The following is a 23,920-nucleotide window of genomic DNA, read 5'->3' as shown; positions in this document are numbered from 1 at the left end:
AGCGAGCGACTTGAATAATACCTTGAAGACTTGACTTGAAGAAGTCAAGGTTGTGAGTTTTTCCTTGCCCTTATGTGGCCGCTGAACCGCGGATGTTGTTGTGGCTTGTGCAGCCCTTTGAGACACTTGTGATTTAGGGCTATATAAATAAACATTGATTGTTTGAAGAACAGGACAGAGAGTTCAAATGTGACCAACGTTGCCTCAAAACCACAAAGTGATGACAAGAAAAACACATGAAAAGAGTCGTCTTAAGATGAGCAGTGCCAAGAAATGAATGAATGAAATTCGCATGAACACATGACCCTAATTCACTATTCACTGACAATATTTGTTATTGTTTTAGAATGTATTCTTTCTTTTTATATATACAATCTATTCTTTGGTAATAATGGGAGAACAGTTAAATTGGCATTCATTTGATATATATATATATAATAAATAAACATATACTGTATATATATATATATATATATATATATATATATATATATATATATATATATATATATATATATATATATATATATATATATATATGTATATACATATACTGTATATATATATATTTATTATATATATAATGAATAATAATATATATATATCAGAATCAGAATCAGAATAGTTTTTATTGCCATTTTTTGAGAACGGGTTCACAAACTAAGAATTTTTCTTGGTGCAATCATGCAACATAAAACACATATAACAAAGAATAGGTAATAAAATGAGCTGTAACATATATATATATATATATATATATATATATATATATATATATATATATATATATATATATATATATATATATATATATATATATATATATATATATATATATAATATCCTATATTTGATACTAAACAACGTCTCATCTAGTGGCCAATCCTACTTTAGTATTGATATTTTTAATTATTTTAGCTATTTTCATACCTCAAAAAAAATATGAATTTATGCCCAAAAAAGGTAGAATACGCTGGGAAAAAATGATGCAATAGAGCACAGGTGTCAAACTCAAGGCCCGGGGGCCAGTTCTGGCCAGCCACTTTATTCTATGTGGCTCGCGAAAGCCTGGGAAAAAAAGGTTTCAATAAAATACTTTTTTTTTTAATTGTTTTTTTTTACTAAATGCATTCGTTCTTTCAATTTTGACAGAAAAAAATGCATATTTTAAACTTGAATATTATCTGATCATGCCAATTATATTATTTTATACTGTATTGAAAAACTACTTTTGTAAGATAGAAACAAATAGTTAAATGTCACCTTTATTTATGATTTTAAAGCAAGTTATACATAAAAAAATCTAACAATCAAATGCATTTTGATTAATCACAGGTTATTACCCGCATGTATAATGTCAATGAATATCATTTACTTTTTTTATATTAATTTGCATGCATAATGTAAATAAATATAAAACAATTGTGATATTAATTTGCATGCATAATGTCAATTAATATAAACATTTTATATTAATTTGCATGCATAATTTCAATGAATATAAACATTTTTATATTAATTTGCATGCATAATGTAAATGAATATAAAACATTTTTGATATTAATTTGCATGCATAATGTCAATGAATATAGAAATGTTTTGATATTAATCTGCATGCACAAAGTCAATGAATATAAACATTTGTATATTATTTTGCAAGCATGATGTAAATGAATATAAAAAATGTTGATATTAATTTGCATACATAATGTCAATGAATATAAACATTTTTATATTATTTTGCATGCATGATGTAAATGAATATAAAAAATGTTGATATTAATTTGCATGCATAATGTAAATGAATATAAAACATTTTTGATATTAATTTGCATGCATAATGTCAATGAATATAGAAATGTTTTGATATTAATTTGCATGCATAAAGTCAATGAATATAAACATTTTTATAATTGCATCCATAATGTAAATGAATATAAAACATTTTTGATATTAATTTCTATGCATAATGTAATTAATATAAAATATTTTTGATATTAATTTGCATGCATAATGTAAATGAATATAAAAAATTTGATATTATTTTGCATGCATAATGTAAATGAATATAAAAAAATGTTGATAATAATTTGCATGCATAATGTCAATGAATATAAAAAATGTTGATATTAATTTGCATGCATAAAGTCAATGAATATAAACATTTTTATATTTGCATCCATAATGTAAATGAATATAAAACCTTTTTGATATTAATTTGCATGCATAATGTAATTAATATAAAATATTTTTGATATTAATTTGCATGCATAATGTAAATGAATATTTAAAAAATGTGATATTATTTTGCATTCATAATGTAAATGAATATAAAAAAAAAATGGTAATAATTTGCATGCATAATGTCAATGAATATAAAAATGTTTTGATATTAATTTGCATGCATAATGTCAATGAATATAAAAATGTTTTGATATTAATTGGCATGCATAAAGTCAATGAATATAAACATTTTTATATTTGCATCCATAATGTAAATGAATATAAAACCTTTTTGATATTAATTTGCATGCATAATGTCATTAATATAAAATATTTTTGATATTATTTGCATGCATAATGTAAATGAATATAAAAAAAATGTGATATTATTTTGCATGCATAATGTAAATGAATATAAAAAAATGTTGATAATAATTTGCATGCATAATGTCAATGAATATAAAAATGTTTTGATATCAATTTGCATGCATTATGTCAATGAATATAAAAATGTTTTGATATTAATTTGCATGCATAAAGTCAATGAATATAAACATTTTTATATTTGCATCCATAATGTAAATGAATATAAAACCTTTTTGATATTAATTTGCATGCATAATGTAATTAATATAAAATATTTTTGATATTAATTTGCATGCATAATGTAATTAATATAAAATATTTTTTATATTAATTTGCATGCATAATGTAAATGAATATTTAAAAAATGTGATATTATTTTGCATGCATAATGTAAATGAATATAACAAATGTTGATAATAATTTGCATGCATAATGTCAATGAATATAAAAATGTTTTGATATTAATTTGCATGCATAATGTCAATGAATATAAAAATGTTTTGATATTAATTGGCATGCATAAAGTCAATGAATATAAACATTTTTATATTTGCATCCATATGTAAATGAATATAAAACCTTTTTGATATTAATTTGCATGCATAATGTAATTAATATAAAATATTTTTGATATTAATTTGCATGCATAATGTAAATTAATATTAAAAAAAATTGATATTATTTTGCATGCATAATGTAAATGAATATAAAAAAATGTTGATAATAATTTACATGCATAATGTCAATGAATATAAAAATGTTTTGATATTAATTTGCATGCATAATGTAATTAATATAAAATATTTTTGATATTAATTTGCATGCATAATGTCAATGAATATAAAAAAAATGTGATATTATTTTGCATGCATAATGTAAATGAATATAAAAAATGTTGATAATAATTTGCATGCATAATGTCAATGAATATAAAAATGTTTTGATATTAATTTCCATGCATAATGTAATTAATATAAAATATTTTTGATATTAATTTGCATGCATAATGTAAATGAATATAAAAAAATTTGATATTAATTTGCATGCATAATGTAATTAATATAAAAATATTTTTGATATTAATTTGCATGCATAATGTAAATGAATATAAAAAAATGTGATATTATTTTGCATGCATAATGTAAATGAATATAAAAAAATGTTGATAATAATTTGCATGCATAATGTCAATGAATATAAAAATGTTTTGATATTAATTTGCATGCAAAAAGTCAATGAATATAAACATTTTTATATTTGCATCCATAATGTAAATGAATATAAAACCTTTTTGATATTAATTTGCATGCATAATGTAATTAATATAAAATATTTTTGATATTAATTTGCATGCATAATGTAAATGAATATTTAAAAAGTGTGATATTATTTTGCATGCATAATGTAAATGAATATAAAAAAATGTTGATAATAATTTGCATGCATAATGTCAATGAATATAAAAATGTTTTGATATTAATTTGCATGCATAATGTCAATGAATATAAAAATGTTTTGATATTAATTTGCATGCAAAAAGTCAATGAATATAAACATTTTTATATTTGCATCCATAATGTAAATGAATATAAACCCTTTTTGATATTAATTTGCATGCATAATGTAATTAATATAAAATATTTTTGATATTAATTTGCATGCATAATGTAAATGAATATAAAAAAAATGTGATATTATTTTGCATGCATAATGTAAATGAATATAAAAAATGTTGATAATAATTTGCATGCATAATGTCAATGAATATAAAAATGTTTTGATATTAATTTGCATGCAAAAAGTCAATGAATATAAACATTTTTATATTTGCATCCATAATGTAAATGAATATAAAACCTTTTTGATATTAATTTGCATGCATAATGTAATTAATATAAAATATTTTTGATATTAATTTGCATTCATAATGTAAATGAATATTTAAAAAGTGTGATATTATTTTGCATGCATAATGTAAATGAATATAAAAAAATGTTGATAATAATTTGCATGCATAATGTCAATGAATATAAAAATGTTTTGATATTAATTTGCATGCATAAATCAATGAGTATAAAAAAAGCAGCCATTACTCCGATGAATGAAAATGAGTTTGACACCCTGCAGTAGAGTGAAGGTGACGAGGAACAACTGGACAAAGAAAACCTTCATCAGAGGTAAGCTCCGCCCCCTACATGATAATGCCAATCTCCTCCTTACGCGTCTTTGATCTTATTGGTCCGCTCCACGTTGTCGATGTCCATGCGGATCTTGTAGCTGATGTTTGGCGGCAGGTCCGTGGCATTGGCAGCCACGTCTGGGAAGACGATCCCGGCCCAGAACTTCCTGTCCTCCAGTAGGACCATGGACTCGTTGACCATGTGTTCCTCACTGGAGACGGGCTGCAGCTTGTCCAGATTGACACACTGGAAGAGGAGGAGTCATGTGACCAATGGCGTGCAGGCGTGCAGGCGTGTGGGCGTGGACTCTCACCTCCATGAAGCGGGAGATGCTGGTCACAGCCTGGTCCGTCTCGTTAAAGACGTCCCGCCAGGTGACGGCGCTGCTCGCCGCCCGCCGCTGGTCGGCGTGCCTGGACAGGAAGTGGGAGATGTCGGACACGGTCCAGTCGGTTTTGACCAAGTGGGCGTGGAAGTAGGTGGCTGTCACGTTGTTTCTCAGCAAACTCTGAAAGTGGTTGAAGAAAGGTCTTGTTTGTGTCCCATGGAGAAGAATAAACGGTGATTACCCTCATGAGGTTCATCTGCTCGCCGTTCTCCAGGAAGTCCCAGACTTTGGGTCTCATCTCCTCCCACATTCCTCCCAGGTCCCTGAACACACCCAGCTCTTGGAACGTCCGGTTCACCTGAAGGCAACACGCAGACTTTCACGTATGCTGCCACGGAACGGGAAGTGATGTCATCACCTCGTGGATGATCCTCCGGGTGGCGGGGGTCTCGGGAGTGTAGAGAAGTTTCCCCATCAGCAGCGGCTTCACTGCCTCCCAGATCATCCTGGACATGGGGTTGGAATCCATGCTGCTCACCAGGCTGTTGCAGTACGGTGCTGCAAACACACACACACACACACACACACACACACACACACACACACACACACACACACACACACACACACACACACACACACACACACATGTTCATCACACATGACAAATGACACAAGGACAAATGAAATATTCTTGAAAAGAGTGAGTGGGAGGGGCTAGCAGACGTGGTCACCATGTCAAAGACAACAAGATGGCGTCAGAAGAGAGGTTAAATGACATAGGCTCCAGTACCCCCCGTGACAAGCCGGGGGTGATGTTCAGTACAGTACATGAAGTAAATGAAGTACAGTACATGAAGTACTTTCATGTGATCATGTCGTTAGCATTTATTTGTCAGTTATTGTCCTATTTTCATCATGGGGAAAAAAGGCGTTGACAATGACTCACACAAAAATGATTAGTCAACAAAATGAACACTGTGCCCGCCCATAGGGGCCAACAGGGTGAATGTGGTGTTATTGTTATTATTAATGTAATGTTATTGTTATTAATAATGTAATGTTGTTGTTATTATTAATATAATGTTATTGTTATTATTAATGTAGTATTATTGTTATTATTAATGTAATGTTATTGTTATTAATAATGTGGTGTTATTGTTATTATTAATGTAATGTTGTTATTATTATTATTAATGTAATGTTATTGTTATTAACAATGTAATGTTATTGTTATTATTAATGTAATGTTATTGTTATTATTAATGTAGTGTTATTGTTATTATTAATGTAATGTTATTATTATTAATAATGTGGTGTTATTGTTATTATTACTGTAGTGTTATTGTTATTATTAATGTAGTGTTATTGTTATTATTAATGTGGTGTTATTGTTATTATTAACGTGGTGTTATTGTTATTATTAATGTGGTGTTATTGTTATTATTAATGTAATGTTATTGCTATTATTAATGTAGTATTATTGTTATTATTAATGTAATGTTATTGTTATTAATAATGTGGTGTTATTGTTATTATTAATGTAATGTTGTTATTATTATTATTGTAATGTTATTGTTATTAGTAATGTAATGTTATTGTTATTATTAATGTAATGTTATTGTTATTATTAATGTAGTGTTATTGTTATTATTAATGTAATGTTATTATTATTAATAATGTGGTGTTATTGTTATTATTACTGTAATGTTGTTATTATTATTATTAATGTAATGTTATTGTTATTAATAATGTAATGTTATTGTTAATATTAATGTGGTGTTATTGTTATTATTAATGTAGTGTTATTGTTATTATTAATGTGGTGTTATTGTTATTATTAATGTAGTGTTATTGTTATTATTAATGTGGTGTTATTGTTATTATTAACGTGGTGTTATTGTTATTATTAATGTGGTGTTATTGTTATTATTAATGTAATGTTATTGTTATTAATAATGTAATGTTGTTGTTATTATTAATATAATGTTATTGTTATTATTAATGTAGTATTATTGTTATTATTAATGTAATGTTATTGTTATTAATAATGTGGTGTTATTGTTATTATTAATGTAATGTTGTTATTATTATTATTAATGTAATGTTATTGTTATTAATAATGTAATGTTATTGTTAATATTAATGTGGTGTTATTGTTATTATTAATGTAGTGTTATTGTTATTATTAATGTGGTGTTATTGTTATTATTAATGTAGTGTTATTGTTATTATTAATGTGGTGTTATTGTTATTATTAACGTGGTGTTATTGTTATTATTAATGTGGTGTTATTGTTATTATTAATGTAATGTTATTGTTATTAATAATGTAATGTTGTTGTTATTATTAATATAATGTTATTGTTATTATTAATGTAGTATTATTGTTATTATTAATGTAATGTTATTGTTATTATTAATGTAATGTTATTGTTATTAATAATGTGGTGTTATTGTTATTATTAATGTAATGTTGTTATTATTATTATTAATGTAATGTTATTGTTATTAATAATGTAATGTTATTGTTAATATTAATGTGGTGTTATTGTTATTATTAATGTAGTGTTATTGTTATTATTAATGTAGTGTTATTGTTATTATTAATGTGGTGTTATTGTTATTATTAATGTAGTGTTATTGTTATTATTAATGTGGTGTTATTGTTATTATTAACGTGGTGTTATTGTTATTATTAATGTAATGTTATTGTTATTAATAATGTAATGCTGTTGTTATTATTAATATAATGTTATTGTTATGATTAATGTAGTATTATTGTTATTAATGTAATGTTATTGTTATTAATAATGTGGTGTTATTGTTATTATTAATGTAATGTTGTTATTATTATTATTAATTTAATGTTATTGTTATTAATAATGTAATGTTTTTGTTATTATTAATGTAATGTTATTGTTATTATTAATGTAGTGTTATTGTTATTATTAATGTAATATTATTATTATTAATAATGTGGTGTTATTGTTATTATTAATGTAATGTTGTTATTATTATTATTAATTTAATGTTATTGTTATTAATAATGTAATGTTATTGTTAATATTAATGTGGTGTTATTGTTATTATTAATGTAGTGTTATTGTTATTATTAATGTGGTGTTATTGTTATTATTAATGTAGTGTTATTGTTATTATTAATGTGGTGTTATTGTTATTATTAATGTAATGTTATTGTTATTAATGTGGTATTATTGTTATTAATGTAATGTTATTATTAATGTAATGTTATTGTTATTATTAATGTAGTGTTATTGTTATTATTAATGTAGTGTTATTTTTATTATTAATGTAATATTATTGTTATTATTAATGTGGTGTTATTGTTATTATTAATGTGGTGTCATTGTTATTATTAATGTGGTGTTATTGTTATTATTAATGTAATGTTATTATTAATGTAGTGTTATTATTATTAATGTGGTGTTATTGTTATTATTAATGTGGTGTTATTGTCATTATTAATGTAATGTTATTATTATTGTAATGTTATTGTTATTATTAATGTGGTGTTATTGTTATTATTAATGTGGTGTTATTTTCATTATTAATGTGGTGTTATTGTTATTATTAATGTGGTGTTATTTTATTATTAATGTAATGTTATTATTAATGTAATATTATTGTTATTATTAATGTGGTGTTATTGTTATTATTAATGTAATATTATTATTAATGTGGTGTTATTGTTATTATATGTGTGTGTAGTGGGGTCTGATGCTGTACATGTGTGTGTAGTGGGGTCTGATGCTGTACATGTGTGTGTAGTGGGGTCTGATGATGTACATGTGTGTGTAGTGGGGTCTGATGATGTACATGTGTGTGTAGTGGGGTCTGATGCTGTACATGTGTCTGTAGTGGGGTCTGATGCTGTACATGCGTGTGTAGTGGGGTCTGATGCTGTACATGTGTGTGTAGTGGGGTCTGATGCTGTACATGTGTGTGTAGTGGGGTCTGATGCTGTACATGTGTGTGTAGTGGGGTCTGATGCTGTACATGTGTGTGTAGTGGGGTCTGATGCTGTACATGTGTGTGTAGTGGGGTCTGATGCTGTACATGTGTGTGTAGTGGTGTCTGATGATGTACATGTGTGTGTAGTGGGGTCTGAGGCTGTACATGTGTGTGTAGTGGGGTCTGATGATGTACATGTGTGTGTAGTGGGGTCTGATGCTGTACATGTGTGTGTAGTGGGGTCTGATGATGTACATGTGTGTGTAGTGGGGTCTGATGATGTACATGTGTGTGTAGTGGGGTCTGATGATGTACATGTGTGTGTAGTGGGGTCTGATGCTGTACATGTGTGTGTAGTGGGGTCTGATGATGTACATGTGTGTGTAGTGGGGTCTGATGCTGTACATGTGTGTGTAGTGGGGTCTGATGCTGTACATGTGTGTGTAGTGGGGTCTGATGCTGTACATGTGTGTGTAGTGGGGTCTGATGCTGTACATGTGTGTGTAGTGGGGTCTGATGCTGTACATGTGTGTGTAGTGGGGTCTGATGCTGTACATGTGTGTGTAGTGGGGTCTGATGCTGTACATGTGTGTGTAGTGGGGTCTGATGCTGTACATGTGTGTGTAGTGGGGTCTGATGATGTACATGTGTCTGTAGTGGGGTCTGATGATGTACATGTGTGTGTAGTGGGGTCTGATGCTGTACATGTGTGTGTAGTGGGGTCTGATGCTGTACATGTGTGTGTAGTGGGGTCTGATGCTGTACATGTGTGTGTAGTGGGGTCTGATGCTGTACATGTGTGTGTAGTGGGGTCTGATGCTGTACATGTGTGTGTAGTGGGGTCTGATGCTGTACATGTGTGTGTAGTGGGGTCTGATGCTGTACATGTGTGTGTAGTGGGGTCTGATGCTGTACATGTGTGTGTAGTGGGGTCTGATGCTGTACATGTGTGTGTAGTGGGGTCTGATGCTGTACATGTGTGTGTAGTGGGGTCTGATGCTGTACATGTGTGTGTAGTGGGGTCTGATGCTGTAGGAAGTGTACACATGGACATGGTCAGCAACAAGGCCTGAGACCTGCAGCAGGAAACAGGAAGTGAGGAAAGAGGAAGTGGCGTGCACTCACTAGAAGAGTTGTCGTAGAGAGCGGCGGGCTCGTCCTCGCTGCTGTTGTGACTCCCGAAGAGAGCCTTGTAGTTGCTGTCCTCGTACCAGTTCAGGGACTTGATCTGGAGGCCGCCGCCTTCCGGGTGTCCACACAGGATGCGTGACCCGGCCTGGTACATGGCGCTGGGCGAAGACGTGGCGTTGTGGGTCAGGAAGAGGATCTCCTTCCTCAGGTCCATCCAGCTCTTCATGCCAGCCAGCTGAGGAACATCAAGGACTTCACTTATCAGTGCTACTTTAACTTCAACTTAACTTTACAACTTCTCATTCACTTTGTCACGCTAACTGAAATACAACTTTATCATATTTACTTCATCCTACACACCAATCTAGGACTTGTGGAGTCTTTATATATCATATATCATATTACATATATCATATTACATATATCATATATCATATTACATATATCATATTACATATATCATATTACATATTACATATATCATATTACATATATCATATTACATATATCATATTACATATTACATATATCATATTACATATTACATATATCATATTACATATATCATATTACATATTATATATATCATATTACATATATAATATTACATATATGTTATACTATGGTACATTTTTACTCTACTTTTTACCTGCATTATCCTTTGTACCAAACCAAATAAAGTTTGTCTAAGTCTAAGTCTAACTCCCCGACACTTTCTCATGCCCGCCTGCTCCTATATAAGAAGTACATGTCATGCCCGCCTGCTCCTATATAAGAAGTACATGTCATGCCCGCCTGCTCCTATATAAGAAGTACTTCTCATGCCGGCCTGCTGCTGTATAAGAAGTACTTCTCATGCCCGCCTGCTCCTATATAAGAACTACTTCTCATGCCCGCCTGCTCCTATATAAGAACTACTTCTCATGCCCGCCTGCTCCTATATAAGAAGTATTTCTCATGCCCGCATGTTCCTATATAAGAAGTACTTCTCATGCCCGCCTGCTCCTATATAAGAAGTACTTCTCATGCCCGCCTGCTGCTGTATAAGAAGTACTTCTCATGCCCGCATGTTCCTATATAAGAAGTACATCTCATGCCCGCCTGCTCCTATATAAGAAGTACATCTCATGCCCGCCTGCTCCTATATAAGAAGTACATGTCATGCCCGCCTGTTCCTATATAAGAAGTACATGTCATGCCCGCCTTTTCCTATATAAGAAGTACATGTCATGCCCGCCTGCTCCTATATAAGAAGTACTTCTCATGCCCGCCTGCTCCTATATAAGAAGTACATGTCATGCCCGCCTGTTCCTATATAAGAAGTACTTCTCATGCCCGCCTGCTCCTTTATAAGAAGTACATCTCATGCCCGCCTACTCCTATATAAGAAGTACATCTCATGCCCGCCTGCTCCTATACAAGAAGTACTTCTCATGCCCGCCTGTTCCTATATAAGAAGTACTTCTCATGCCCGCATGTTCCTATATAAGAAGTACATCTCATGCCCGCCTGTTCCTATATAAGAAGTACTTCTCATGCCTGCATGTTCCTATATAAGAAGTACATCTCATGCCCGCCTGCTCCTATATAAGAAGTACTTCTCATGCCCGCCTGTTCCTATATAAGAAGTACTTCTCATGCCCGCATGTTCCTATATAAGAAGTACATCTCATGCCCGCCTGTTCCTATATAAGAAGTACTTCTCATGCCTGCATGTTCCTATATAAGAAGTACATCTCATGCCCGCCTGTTCCTATATAAGAAGTACATCTCATGCCCGCCTGCTCCTATATAAGAAGTACATGTCATGCCCGCCTGCTCCTATATAAGAAGTACAGAGTGGGAATGTTGTCTGTCTGTGTGGGCCACTTGTCCAGGGTCTACACCACCTTCCGCACAATTGCAGATGGGATAGGTCCCAGCCACCCCCGCGACCTCGGGAGGGACAAGTGGTAGAAAATGGATGGATGCTCTAATGATTATACAACTGTATTTCATGTATGCAAGCATGTTGTAGCACAACCAATATGTGCGCCACACATGCCATTTACACTCAGTGTCCCCCCCCTCTTGGTTGTAGATCACTAGACTATGTCACTAGAACATCTCACTAGACTAGATCACTAGACTCTGTCACTAGACCACCTCACTAGACTAGATCACTAGACTACGTCACTAGATTATGTTACCAGACAAGATCACTAGACTACGTCATGAGACCAAATCACTAGACTATGTTACTAGACTAGATCACTAGACTCTCCCTAGACTATGTCACTAGACCACATCATTGACTATGTCCCCAGACAATGTCACTAGACTACATCACCAGACTATGTCACTAGACCACGTCACTAGACTAGATCACTAGTCTCTGTCACTACACCAGATTACTAGATTATGTCAATAGACCACATCACTAGACTGTCACTACACCAGATTACTAGATTATGTCAATAGACCACATCACTAGACTGTCACTACACTACGTCAATAGACTATGTCACTAGAGTACGTCACTAGATTATTTCACTAAACTCTGTCACTATACTATGTCACCAGACTAGTTCACTAGACTACGGCACTAGATTATGTTGCCAGACCAGATCACTAGACTATGTCATGAGACCAGATCACTAGACCACGTCACTAGAATAGATCTCTAGACTATGTCACTACACCAGATTACTAAATTATGTCCCTAGATTGTGTCAATAGACCACATCAATAGACTGTCACTACACTACGTCACTAGATTATGTTACCAGACTAGTTCACTAGACTACATCACTAGATTATGTTACCAGACCAGATCACTAGTCTATGTTACTAAACTAGATCCCTAGACTGTCCCTATACTATGTCAGTAGACCAGATCATAGAGTATATCGCCAGACAATGTCACAAGACTACATCCCTAGACTACATCACCAGACTAGATCACTAGACTATGTCACTAGACCACGTCACTAGACTAGATCATTAGTCTAGATCACTAGACTATGTCACTACACTAGATTACTAGACTAGGTCACTAGATTATGTCAATAGACCACATCAATAGACTGTCAATACACTATGTCACTAGATTATGTCACTACAGTACGTCACTAAACTATTTCACTGAACTATGTCACTAGACTATGTCACCAGACTAGATCACTAGACTACGTCGCTAGATTATGTTACCAGACCAGATCACTAGACTATGTTACTAGACTAGATCACTAGACTGTCCCTAGACTATGTCACTAGACTAGATCAAGATTATGTCAATAGACCACATCACTAGCTTGTCACTAGACTACGTCACTAGACCACATCACTAGATTGTCACTAGACTAGGTCACTACACAAGATTACTAGACTATGTCAATAGATTATGTCAATAGACCACATCACTAGACTGTCACTACACTACGTCACTAGACTAGAGCACTAGACTATGTCACTACACTAGATTACTAGATTATGTCAATAGACCACATCGCTAGACTGTCACTACACTACGTCACTAGACTAGAGCACTAGACTATGTCACTACACTAGATTACTAGATTATGTCAATAGACCACATCGCTAGACTGTCACTACACTATGTCACTAGACTAGAGCACTAGACTATGTCACTACACTAGAGTACTAGATTATGTCACTAGACCACATCGCTAGACTGTCACTACACTATGTCACTAGACTAGAGCACTAGACTATGTCACTACACTAGATTATGTCAATAGACCACATCGCTAGACTGTCACTAGACTATGTCACCAGATTAGATCACTAGACTACGTCACTAGATTATGTTGCCAGAGCAGATCATTAGACTATGTCATGAGACCAGATCACTAGACTACGTCCCTAGACTGGATCACTAGACTACGTAACTAGTCCTCCGCCTCGATAGCTCACTGCCCCTCTATTTGAGAAGAATGATTTAGGTCTTAAAGATGTGTATAGAATGAACGCCAGCTAGCGTGGCTCACTTGACTTCACTTCTCAATGCCTTAAGAGCTGTGATGGACATTGAGTTGACAGCCTGTGGCTTTTAGCTCATTGACTAGCACTGCTCGAATAACTTTCAGGGGATATGTGAACATTCTGATTGTACTAATGAAGACCCCTGGGTTGCTTCTTGATGTTTGCCCAGACTGGACAAGTCAACGAGGACGAATCAGCAGGCGGTGCGTGCACACACACACACACACACACACACACACACACACACAATATTTGTTGGTTCTGGTTCTTTGTTCAGCTGACAAGTTGTGGGTCGAGCTGACCCGCTGAGCCTGAAGCAGGTCACATGAAAGCGGTTTGTGACCTTGGACAGACCCCACCACCCCCTGCAGTGTTTTGGATGTCGAGTGAATAAAACCAAGGCCTGGACTCGTGGAACCTCAACCAGCTGGGGGAACCCGGTCACATGACAGTCACTTCCTGTGACATCACGGTCAGTTTCTTACCTCCACCGCCAGCGAGCCCAGACTGTCCAGAAGCTTGTTGGTTGCCATGGCAACCTCCTTGACAGCTTCAGGGTCCGACCGGGCATCCCTCTGTGTGAGACACACACACACACACACACACACACACACACACACACACACACACACACACACACACACACACACACACACACACACACACACACACACACACACACGTGAGTGGCATTCTTATTGGTGCAACTAGTAAACCTGACAAGTCTTTTTCAGTAGCTTGTGTTTTTAGCCAGCTGAAACACGTTGCTATGGAAACAAGTCTTTCAGACATGTGAGGTTCACACAGTCTGTCAGCTTCTCTTCCTGTTTCCTGACCTTGAAAAAGGAGCCTACAGGCGACACAGACTGAGAACTAAAGAAAAGAGAGACAAGCTGGGACACGCCTCTACACACACACACACACACACACACGCACACACCCTCAATTCTGTCTGTCAGGCTGCAGGCGAGACTTTTTACCAAGACAGGTTTGAGGAAGTCCACGTTGTCCAGGAAGTTCTGCTCTGCCCGGTTCAGCCACACATTAGGAGCGCGACACACCACTTCCTGGACCATCATGGAAGCCAGCGGGTCTGAGATCTTCACAAATTCCTCCACACTCCGCCCCGCCGCTTTCCGAGGACATGCGTCCCGCAGGTGGACCCCAAACCCTTTGAGAAGGACCTGAGACGCACATAGAGAGATACCTCAGTTTGATAGCGTGTGTGTGTGTGTGTATGTGTGTGTGTGTGTGTGTGTGTGTGTGTGTGTGTGTGCGTGCAGGATCATCACCTTCTCCAAGTTGACGTCGGCCTCCAGGATGTGATCCACAACAGATGGAGGAAGAGTGGCATTCCTCAACAGGAAGCTGGACAAAGTCTCATCATCTCGCAGGAAGTGCTTCAACTTGAAGCCTACAAGACACACACACACACACACACACACACACACACACACACACACACACACACACACACACACACACACACACACACACACACACACACACACACACACACACACACACACACACACACACACACACACACACACACACGGTTTGACACATGGCCGTGTGTCGCAAATAAAATATGTCTGATGGTAATAAAAGAATGAATAAATGCATATGTATACTTGAAATTGAAGCCTATAAAACACGCACGCACGCGCACACGCGCGCGCACACACACACACACACACACACACACACACACACACACACACACACACACACACACACACACACACACACACACAAGTTGTCATTTGGAATGGGGACCAAGTTTTTGCGCAGTTAGCTCATACACGTCATTAAAGGCCTACTGAAATGAATTTTTTTTATTTATACGGGAATAGCAGATCCATTCTATGTGTCATACTTGATCATTTCGCGATATTGCCATATTTTTGCTGAAAGGATTTAGTAGAGAAAATCGACGATAAAGTTTGCAACTTTTGCTCGCTGATAAAAAAAGCCTTGCCTGTAGCGGAAGTAGCGTGACGTCACAGGAGCTAGTATTCCTCACAATTCCCCGTTGTTTACAATGGAGCGAGAGAGATTCGGACCGAGAAAGCGACGATTACCCCATTAATTTGAGCGAGGATGAAAGATTCGTAGATGAGGAACGTTACAGTGAAGGACTAGAGAGGCAGTGCAGGACGTATCTTTTTTCGCTCTGACCGTAACTTAGGTACAAGCTGGCTCATTGGATTCCACACTCTCTCCTTTTTCTATTGTGGATCACGGATTTGTATTTTAAACCACCTGGGATACTATATCCTCTTGAAAATGAGAGTCGAGCACGCGAAATGGACATTCAAAGTGACTTTTATCTCCACGACAATACATCGGCGACACACTTAGCTACTGAGCTAACGTGATAGCATCGTTCTCAAATGAAGATAGAAACAAAAGAAATAAACCCCTGACTGGAAGGATAGACAGAAGATCAACAATACTATTAAACCATGTACATGTAACTACACGGTTAAAAATTCTCAGCCGGGTAAGGCTTAACAATGCTGTTGCTAACGACGCTAAGGCTAATTTAGCAACTTAGCAACCGGACCTCACAGAACTATGATAAAACATTAGCGCTCCACCTACGCCAGCCAGCCCTCATCTTCCCATCAACAGCCGTGCTCACCTGCGTTCCAGCGATCGACGGCGCGACGAAGGACTTCATCCGTGGGTTTGGCGGCAAGCATCGGCTAGGCGTAGTAAGTAGTCCTTGTTGTGTTGCTGTAAGTATTGTACTTAGCCGCTAATACACCGATCGATCCCACCTACAACGTTCTTCTTTGCAGCCTCCATTGTTCATGAAACAAATTGCAAAAGATTCACCAACACAGATGTCCAGAATACTGTGGAATTTTGTCGAAGAAAACAAGAGGTTTCTGTATCGGGTTCGATGTGGTCCAACCACTTCCGTGGATTCTGTGACGTCACGCGCATAAATCATATCCAAAGGAGTTTTTCAAGCGGAAGTGTGGCGGGATTTTAAAATGTCACTTTATAAGTTAACCCGGCCGTATTGGCATGTGTTGCAATGTTAAGATTTCATCATTGATATATAAACTATCAGACTGCGTGGTCGCTAGTAGTGGCTTTCAGTAGGCCTTTAAATCTCTGGATTGATGAAGTCATGTGCTGATCATACTTACTGGGCACCCTGGGGGAAAAAGTGTTAATATGGTTCATGGGGACCAAATTTAAATAATTTTGCATAATTCACACAAATTTGTACGTGACTACTGAGGACCATTTAAAAAAAAAAAGTTAAAATGAAATATGACATGATCCTCAGAATCATTTAAAAAGGTTTCCCTTTAGGAGACCTGTTTTTTTGTCCCCATACCGTCAGTGTAAACAGAGCGATGTCCCCATTAAGTAAGCATTGCTAGAACACACACACACACACACACTTGCAGAAGGTTAATTTAGTGACACAAAGTGTTGGCCCAGTGCATGCTGGGAGACAAAGTGTTGGCCCAGTGCATGCTGGGACACGCAGCCCTCCTACACAGGGAGTGCGGAGAGAATGTGTCACATATTGGGCATGCTGGATTGCGCAACAAAGGATGTTTTAGTTTAGTTTGGTTTATTCATGTGGATCTAGGTGGAATGTTGCTTTTCTTCCTGCACTCACACATTCATGCCGTTAGAGAAAAGTGTTCTCAAAAAGTGCCAGTAATAAAGTTCAGATGTACCAAATGAAATGACATAAGAGTGAAATAAAAATGAGATCATGCTAAATATTCTCAGGACATTTAATCAATCACAAATGTTGGAGTTGTCTTCCAAGATGTTTGGTCTCTTCATTACTTTAGACGACTCACATCCAGTCTACTGACGTAGTCTAGTGACAGTCTAGTCATCTAGTCGACTGATCTGGTCTCATGACATAGTCTTGTGGTCTGGTCTGGTAACATAATCTAGTGACGTAGTCTACTGATCTAGTCCGGTGACATAGTCTAGTGACAGACTTTAGTGACATCATCTAGTGACATACTCTTGTGACATAGTCTAGTGATCCAGTCTAGTGACATAGCCTAGTGATCTGGTCTGGTAACATAATCTAGTGACGTAGTCTACTGATCTAGTCCGGTGACATAGTCTAGTGACAGACTTTAGTGACATCATCTAGTGACATACTCTTGTGACATAGTCTAGTGATCCAGTCTAGTGACATAGCCTAGTGATCTGGTCTGGTAACATAATCTAGTGACATAGTCTAGGGACAGTCTAGTAATCTAGTCTAGTAACATAGTCCTGAAGGAATGAATCAATAAAGTACTATCTATCTATCTAGTCTACTGATCTGATCTCATGACATAGTCTAGTGATCTGGTCTGGTGACATAATCTAGAGACGTAGTCTAGTGATCTAGTCTGGTGTCGTAGTCTAGTGACAGACTTTAGTGACATAGTCTAGTGACATAATCTAGTGACATAGTCTAGTGACGTAGTGTAGTGACGTAGTCTAGTGACAGTCTAGTGATGTGGTCAAATGACATTATCTAAAGATGTAGTCTAGTAATCTGGTCTAGTGACATAGTCAAGTGATTTAGTCTAGTGACATAATCTAGTGATCTAGTCTGTTGACATAGTCTAGTGACAGAGTTTAGTGACATACTCTAGTGACATAGTCTAGTGATCCAGTGTAGTGACAGTCTAGTGATGTGGTCTAATGAAGTAATCTAGTGTTAATAAAAGTACTGCTAATACATATCTTGACTAACTGGTTAATAAAAGTACTGTTAATACCCATCTTGACTAACTGGTTAATAAAAGTACTGTTAATACCCATCCTGACTAACTGGTTAATAAAAGTACTGTTAATACCCATCCTGACTAACTGGTTAATAAAAGTACTGTTAATACCCATCTTGACTAACTGGTTAATAAAAGTACTGTCAATACCCATCTTGACTAACTGGCTAATAAAAGTACTGTCAATACCCATCTTGACTAACTGGTTAATAAAAGTACTGTTAATACCCATCCTGACTAACTGGTTAATAAAAGTACTGTCAATACCCATCTTGACTAACTGGTTAATAAAAGTACTGTTAATACCCATCTTGACTAACTGGTTAATAAAAGCACTGTTAATACCCATCTTGACTAACTGGTTAATAAAAGTACTGTTAATACCCATCTTGACTAACTGGTTAATAAAAGTACTGTTAATACCCATCTTGACTAACTGGTTAATAAAAGTACTGTTAATACCTATCTTGACTAACTGGTTAATAAAAGTACTGTTAATACCCATCTTGACTAACTGGTTAATAAAAGTACTGTTAATACCCATCTTGACTAACTGGTTAATAAAAGTACTGTTAATACCCATCTTGACTAACTGGTTAATAAAAGTACTGTTAATACCCATCTTGACTAACTGGTTAATACAAGTACTGTTAATACCCATCTTGACTAACTGGTTAATAAAAGTGTTTACAGTACATTTGTCATTCACTTCAATTTCACTGAATATTGCTCAAAAATGAATATCTTAAATGTATACTTTCACCGGAAAATATATGGAGATATATATTGAATATGGAGTTTAAGTAAAAAATATATTGAGGTATACTTTTTCGTCCATATCGCCCAGCCCTAACCACTATCATTACCGTTACCACTATTATTACAATTACCACTTGTATTAACATTACTACTACAAGTACCGCTTCCATTACCGCTACAATGACTACCACTATTAACCCTAGTGTGATGTGCCACACCCCAACCACAGGCACACTCCAAAGGGTCCCACAGGCACCAGAGGGAGGGGGCGGGGTCAGTGTGGTTGACTTGTCAGGTGATGATGTGCTGGTGATGTGATTGGTCAAATGAGAGAGAGTTTCCAGCAGAGACTTCCACCAACCAATCAGCAGCCATTCTCATTCAGGAAGATGTTAGCACCACCCATGACCTCAGAATCATCTCCTCCACAGGACATTACCATGGCAACGTGACTGCGAGCGTAGCACAACTTGAAGAACACGACGGTGACAATGGTAAAGAAGAACGTGCAGAATGCTGACTCCTGATTGGCTGGGTGCTCTCTGGCTCGTTAAGACCACAGCTCAGTCAGACCTGCTGAGTCTCTAATTGGTGGAATTGACACAGTACGACAACAGGTCACCTGGCCCCACAAGCAGGTCAGATCAGGTTGGAAACACAACACCAGATAATTAACACACAAAGCAGAACATTCCATCGTTCAATGGACAAGAAAGTGAGCTTTTTCTTTGCTCCACTTCACTTGAAAAACAGCATTTTCATGTGAAGTGTATCCCTTTTCTTCTTCCCTTCCAACTGGACGTGACATCAAAACTTGCCACTATGACCTTGGAACTTATTCCAACGATGACACGGCTACTCTAGCAACTAGCATGCTAACCATAGCAGCTAGCCAGCATCATGCTAGTGAGTCTCCACTCCTGTTAGGGCAGGGGTCAGCAACCTTTTTGAAAGCAAGAGCTACTTCTTGGGTAGTGATTCATGCCAAGGGCTACCAGTTTGATACACACTTCAATAAATTGCCAGAAATAGCCAATTTGCTCAATTGACCTTTAAGTCTATGTTATTATTAATAATTAATGATATTTATCTTTGTGGAAACACTGATCATCTTAATGATTTCTCACAATAAATATATATAGAAACAGATAAATATCAATATGCAACACTTTATTTTCATATTTTCTCTAAGTGGACATTTTTCGAATTGAACATTTTCAAATGATGACTTCTAAGACAGTCTTGTGAAATCACAATATCCCATTTCAACTAGCTAGCCACTAACATTTTTGAACAAATCATGAATTACTTTGCACCATGTTTGTACAAATAATAACTCATGTAAAATACAAAAGTCAACTCTCAAATGTTTAAATAAATCATGTCACACTTTGAACTGGACACCAAATCAGGGGCCGTACTTATCAAGCTTCTTCGAGTGCCATTTTACACTTAAGTCCTGAGAATTTGCGAAATTTAGTTCTACTCTCAAACTTAAGAATAAAAGCTTTTTATCAACGTTCTTAAGTCTAAGAATCACTCCTACTCTCCACGATATTTAAGAGACCTTCAGAGGTGTCTTAAGTGGTTAGGAGTTGCCAGCAGGGGATGGCACTGAGGCGAGAGAGACGTGCGCGAACGTTCAGGGAACGGAACAATGTTTTTGTTTTTTTTGATGACGAGCAGCTGATCAAACGGTATCGTTTAGACAGAGCGGATATTATTTTTGTCACAGATTTAATACTTTTCGATTCCTTGTTGATTTCTGCATGTGTCTGCAGTGGGCTAGTATATATAGAGCCACCCACACCAGTTTCAAATTAGTTGCCTAATTAATGAATTGGAAAGAAAATGTTATGACAGTAGTGTATGTGTGTGGCCGTGAGGTGAGTGACATCAGTGAGTGTGTGGGCGAGAGAAGAGAGGGAGCGGTAGCGTGAGTGCCAACGGGGACTAGTTTGTTTTGTATTATTTTGTAGTTTATTGTCAAAATATACACTCCCATTGTCCACTTAAATATTTCTAAGATATTTCTTTATTCTTAGACAACGGATTCCCTTCCGTGATTGGTCATTTCTATGGACACAGAAATGACGTCACCTAAAATTGCGTTTACGGCACATAGTAATGTCGTAATTCAGCTCTGAGTGTGACACTTAAGATTCAGTCCTACACTTCGCTGAAAGTGTGAGTAAGACGCTTGATAACTAACTTTTAAGTGCAGCTTTCAGCGAAGAATTTATTTACTCTTAAGTCAACTCTTAGCAGACTTCTTAGGAGTCATTCTAAGAAGCTTGATAAGTACGGCCCCTGATTTCTGTTTCTTTGTCAGTTAGTGAAGACCAAGTCTTTCAAATATTTTCTTGGATTTTCAAATTCTATTTGAGTTTTGTCTCTCTTAGAATTAAAAATGTCGAGCAAAGCGAGACCAGCTTGTTAGTAAATAAATACAATTTAAAAAATAAAGGCAGTTCACTGGTAAGTGCTGCTATTTGAGCTATTTTTAGAACAGGCCAGCAGGCTACTCATCTGGTCCTTACGGGCTACCTGGTGCCCGCGGGCACTGCGTTGGTGACCCCTGTGTTAGGGCAATGCTTTCAGCAAAATGCAAGGTCTTAGAACACAAGTGTCCAAAGAGCTGCTCATTATTCCAGAAATACTATTACAAAAAAACCCATAAAAAAGTGGGAAAAAAGAGCAAACAGGTGAAAGTTGCAATGGTGACTCTAATAACACCAAGCTGCCATGCAGCTTGACTAACACCCTCCCCCTTCCACATCCCACCTCACCGGATTTTAAATAACCAAATGTAAATAATCCAATGTATTTCTAATGTATATACTTGTTCTTATGCTATCTGAACTCACTATGTTCTCTGCTCGCTGTACATATCCTACCAAGTCACACCTACACTGTTTCAATGTCCATTTCTCTGATGATGCAATAGTTGATGACTGAAGTGCTGTTATCAACCAAACCCTCCTCATCCCACCCCCCGAATTGTAAATAACGTAAATAATTCAATGTATATACTCTGATGATTAACTTGTGTGATGACTGTATTATGAGGATAGTATATATTTGTACCATGAATTGATTTACGTGGACCCCGACTTAAACAAGTTGAAAAACTTATTCGGGTGTTACCATTTAGTGGTCAATTGTACGGAATATGTACCAGTGTTTCCCACACATTCATTTATTTGTCGCGGCCCGCCACGAAAGAATTACGTCCGCCACAAATAAAAAAATTTTTTTTTAATTTTTTCTCTGTCCTGTCCAGCTTCTCAGGCAAATCATATAGTTGATGTAGATGCCCGTATCGGCTGTTCACATTTACTTTACAAAAGAGAAGTGTAGGATACTTCTCTTGTTGCCTTATTTGTATTTGACCACTACTGTTTTCTGTTTATTTGTTACTGACTGTGGCAGGACACCTCTGCCTCTGTTTCACTTTATGTTGCTGGTAAATAATATGGTTGTAGTGGTAGGCTAAAGTTAAATTATTTACCGTAATTTCCGGACTATAAGCCGCTACTTTTTCCCCTCGTTCTGGTCCCTGCGGCTTATACAAGGGTGCGGCTTATTTACGGCCTGTTCTTCTCCGACACCGACGAAGAGGATTTCGGTGGTTTTAGTACGCAGGAGGAAGACGATGACACAATGATTAAAGACTGACTTTTCATATACCGGTAGGCTGGTTATTTTGATAACGTACATGCGAGCACTTTGTATTACTTTGCACCGTTGTATTATTTGTACTCTGCACGAATGCTGTTCGCCATGTCAAAGATGTGAAAGTTTGATTGAATGATTGAAAGATTTATTGTTAATAAATGGGACGCTTTGCGTTCCCAAACAGTCATCTCTGTCCCGACAATCCCCTCCGTGGTAGCAGGAACCCCTATATACTACGCTAATTACACATCAAAACCCTGCGGCTTATAGTCGGGTGAGGCTTATATATGGAGCAATCTGTATTTTCCCCTAAATTTAGCTGGTGCAGCTTATAGTCAGGTGCGGCTTATAGTCCGGAAATTACGGTAGTATGCACTAATTAAAGGGGCAGAGCTTTAAAGGCCTACTGAAATTATTTTTTTAAATTCAAACGGGAATAGCTGATCCATTCTATGTGTCATACTTGATCATTTTGCGATATTGCCATATTTTTGCTGAAAGGATTTAGTAGAGAAAATCGACAAT

The 23,920-nt window shown here is 35.8% G+C and overlaps 1 protein-coding gene across 1 annotated transcript in view; it reads right to left on the bottom strand.

The window, feature by feature from the left end:
• LOC133645046 (phospholipid-transporting ATPase ABCA1-like) overlaps positions 1-23,920 on the bottom strand; it is a 116,919-nt gene that overhangs the window by 60,369 nt on the left and 32,630 nt on the right. Inside the window, exons 6-13 of the mRNA XM_062039836.1 lie at positions 15,479-15,600; positions 15,167-15,370; positions 14,672-14,761; positions 10,197-10,437; positions 5,516-5,655; positions 5,339-5,455; positions 5,083-5,277; positions 4,810-5,015 (exon numbers count right to left, since the gene is read on the bottom strand). Of these exons, the coding sequence (XP_061895820.1) occupies positions 4,810-5,015; positions 5,083-5,277; positions 5,339-5,455; positions 5,516-5,655; positions 10,197-10,437; positions 14,672-14,761; positions 15,167-15,370; positions 15,479-15,600 (1,315 nt within the window). The remainder of the gene's footprint in view (positions 1-4,809; positions 5,016-5,082; positions 5,278-5,338; positions 5,456-5,515; positions 5,656-10,196; positions 10,438-14,671; positions 14,762-15,166; positions 15,371-15,478; positions 15,601-23,920) is intronic.

Source organism: Entelurus aequoreus, linkage group LG28 (genome assembly GCF_033978785.1).
Source record: "Entelurus aequoreus isolate RoL-2023_Sb linkage group LG28, RoL_Eaeq_v1.1, whole genome shotgun sequence".
Classification (NCBI taxonomy): Eukaryota; Metazoa; Chordata; class Actinopteri; order Syngnathiformes; family Syngnathidae; genus Entelurus; species Entelurus aequoreus.
The sequence above is the reverse complement of the archived record's forward strand: the minus strand, read 5'-3'. Positions and strand labels throughout refer to the sequence as shown.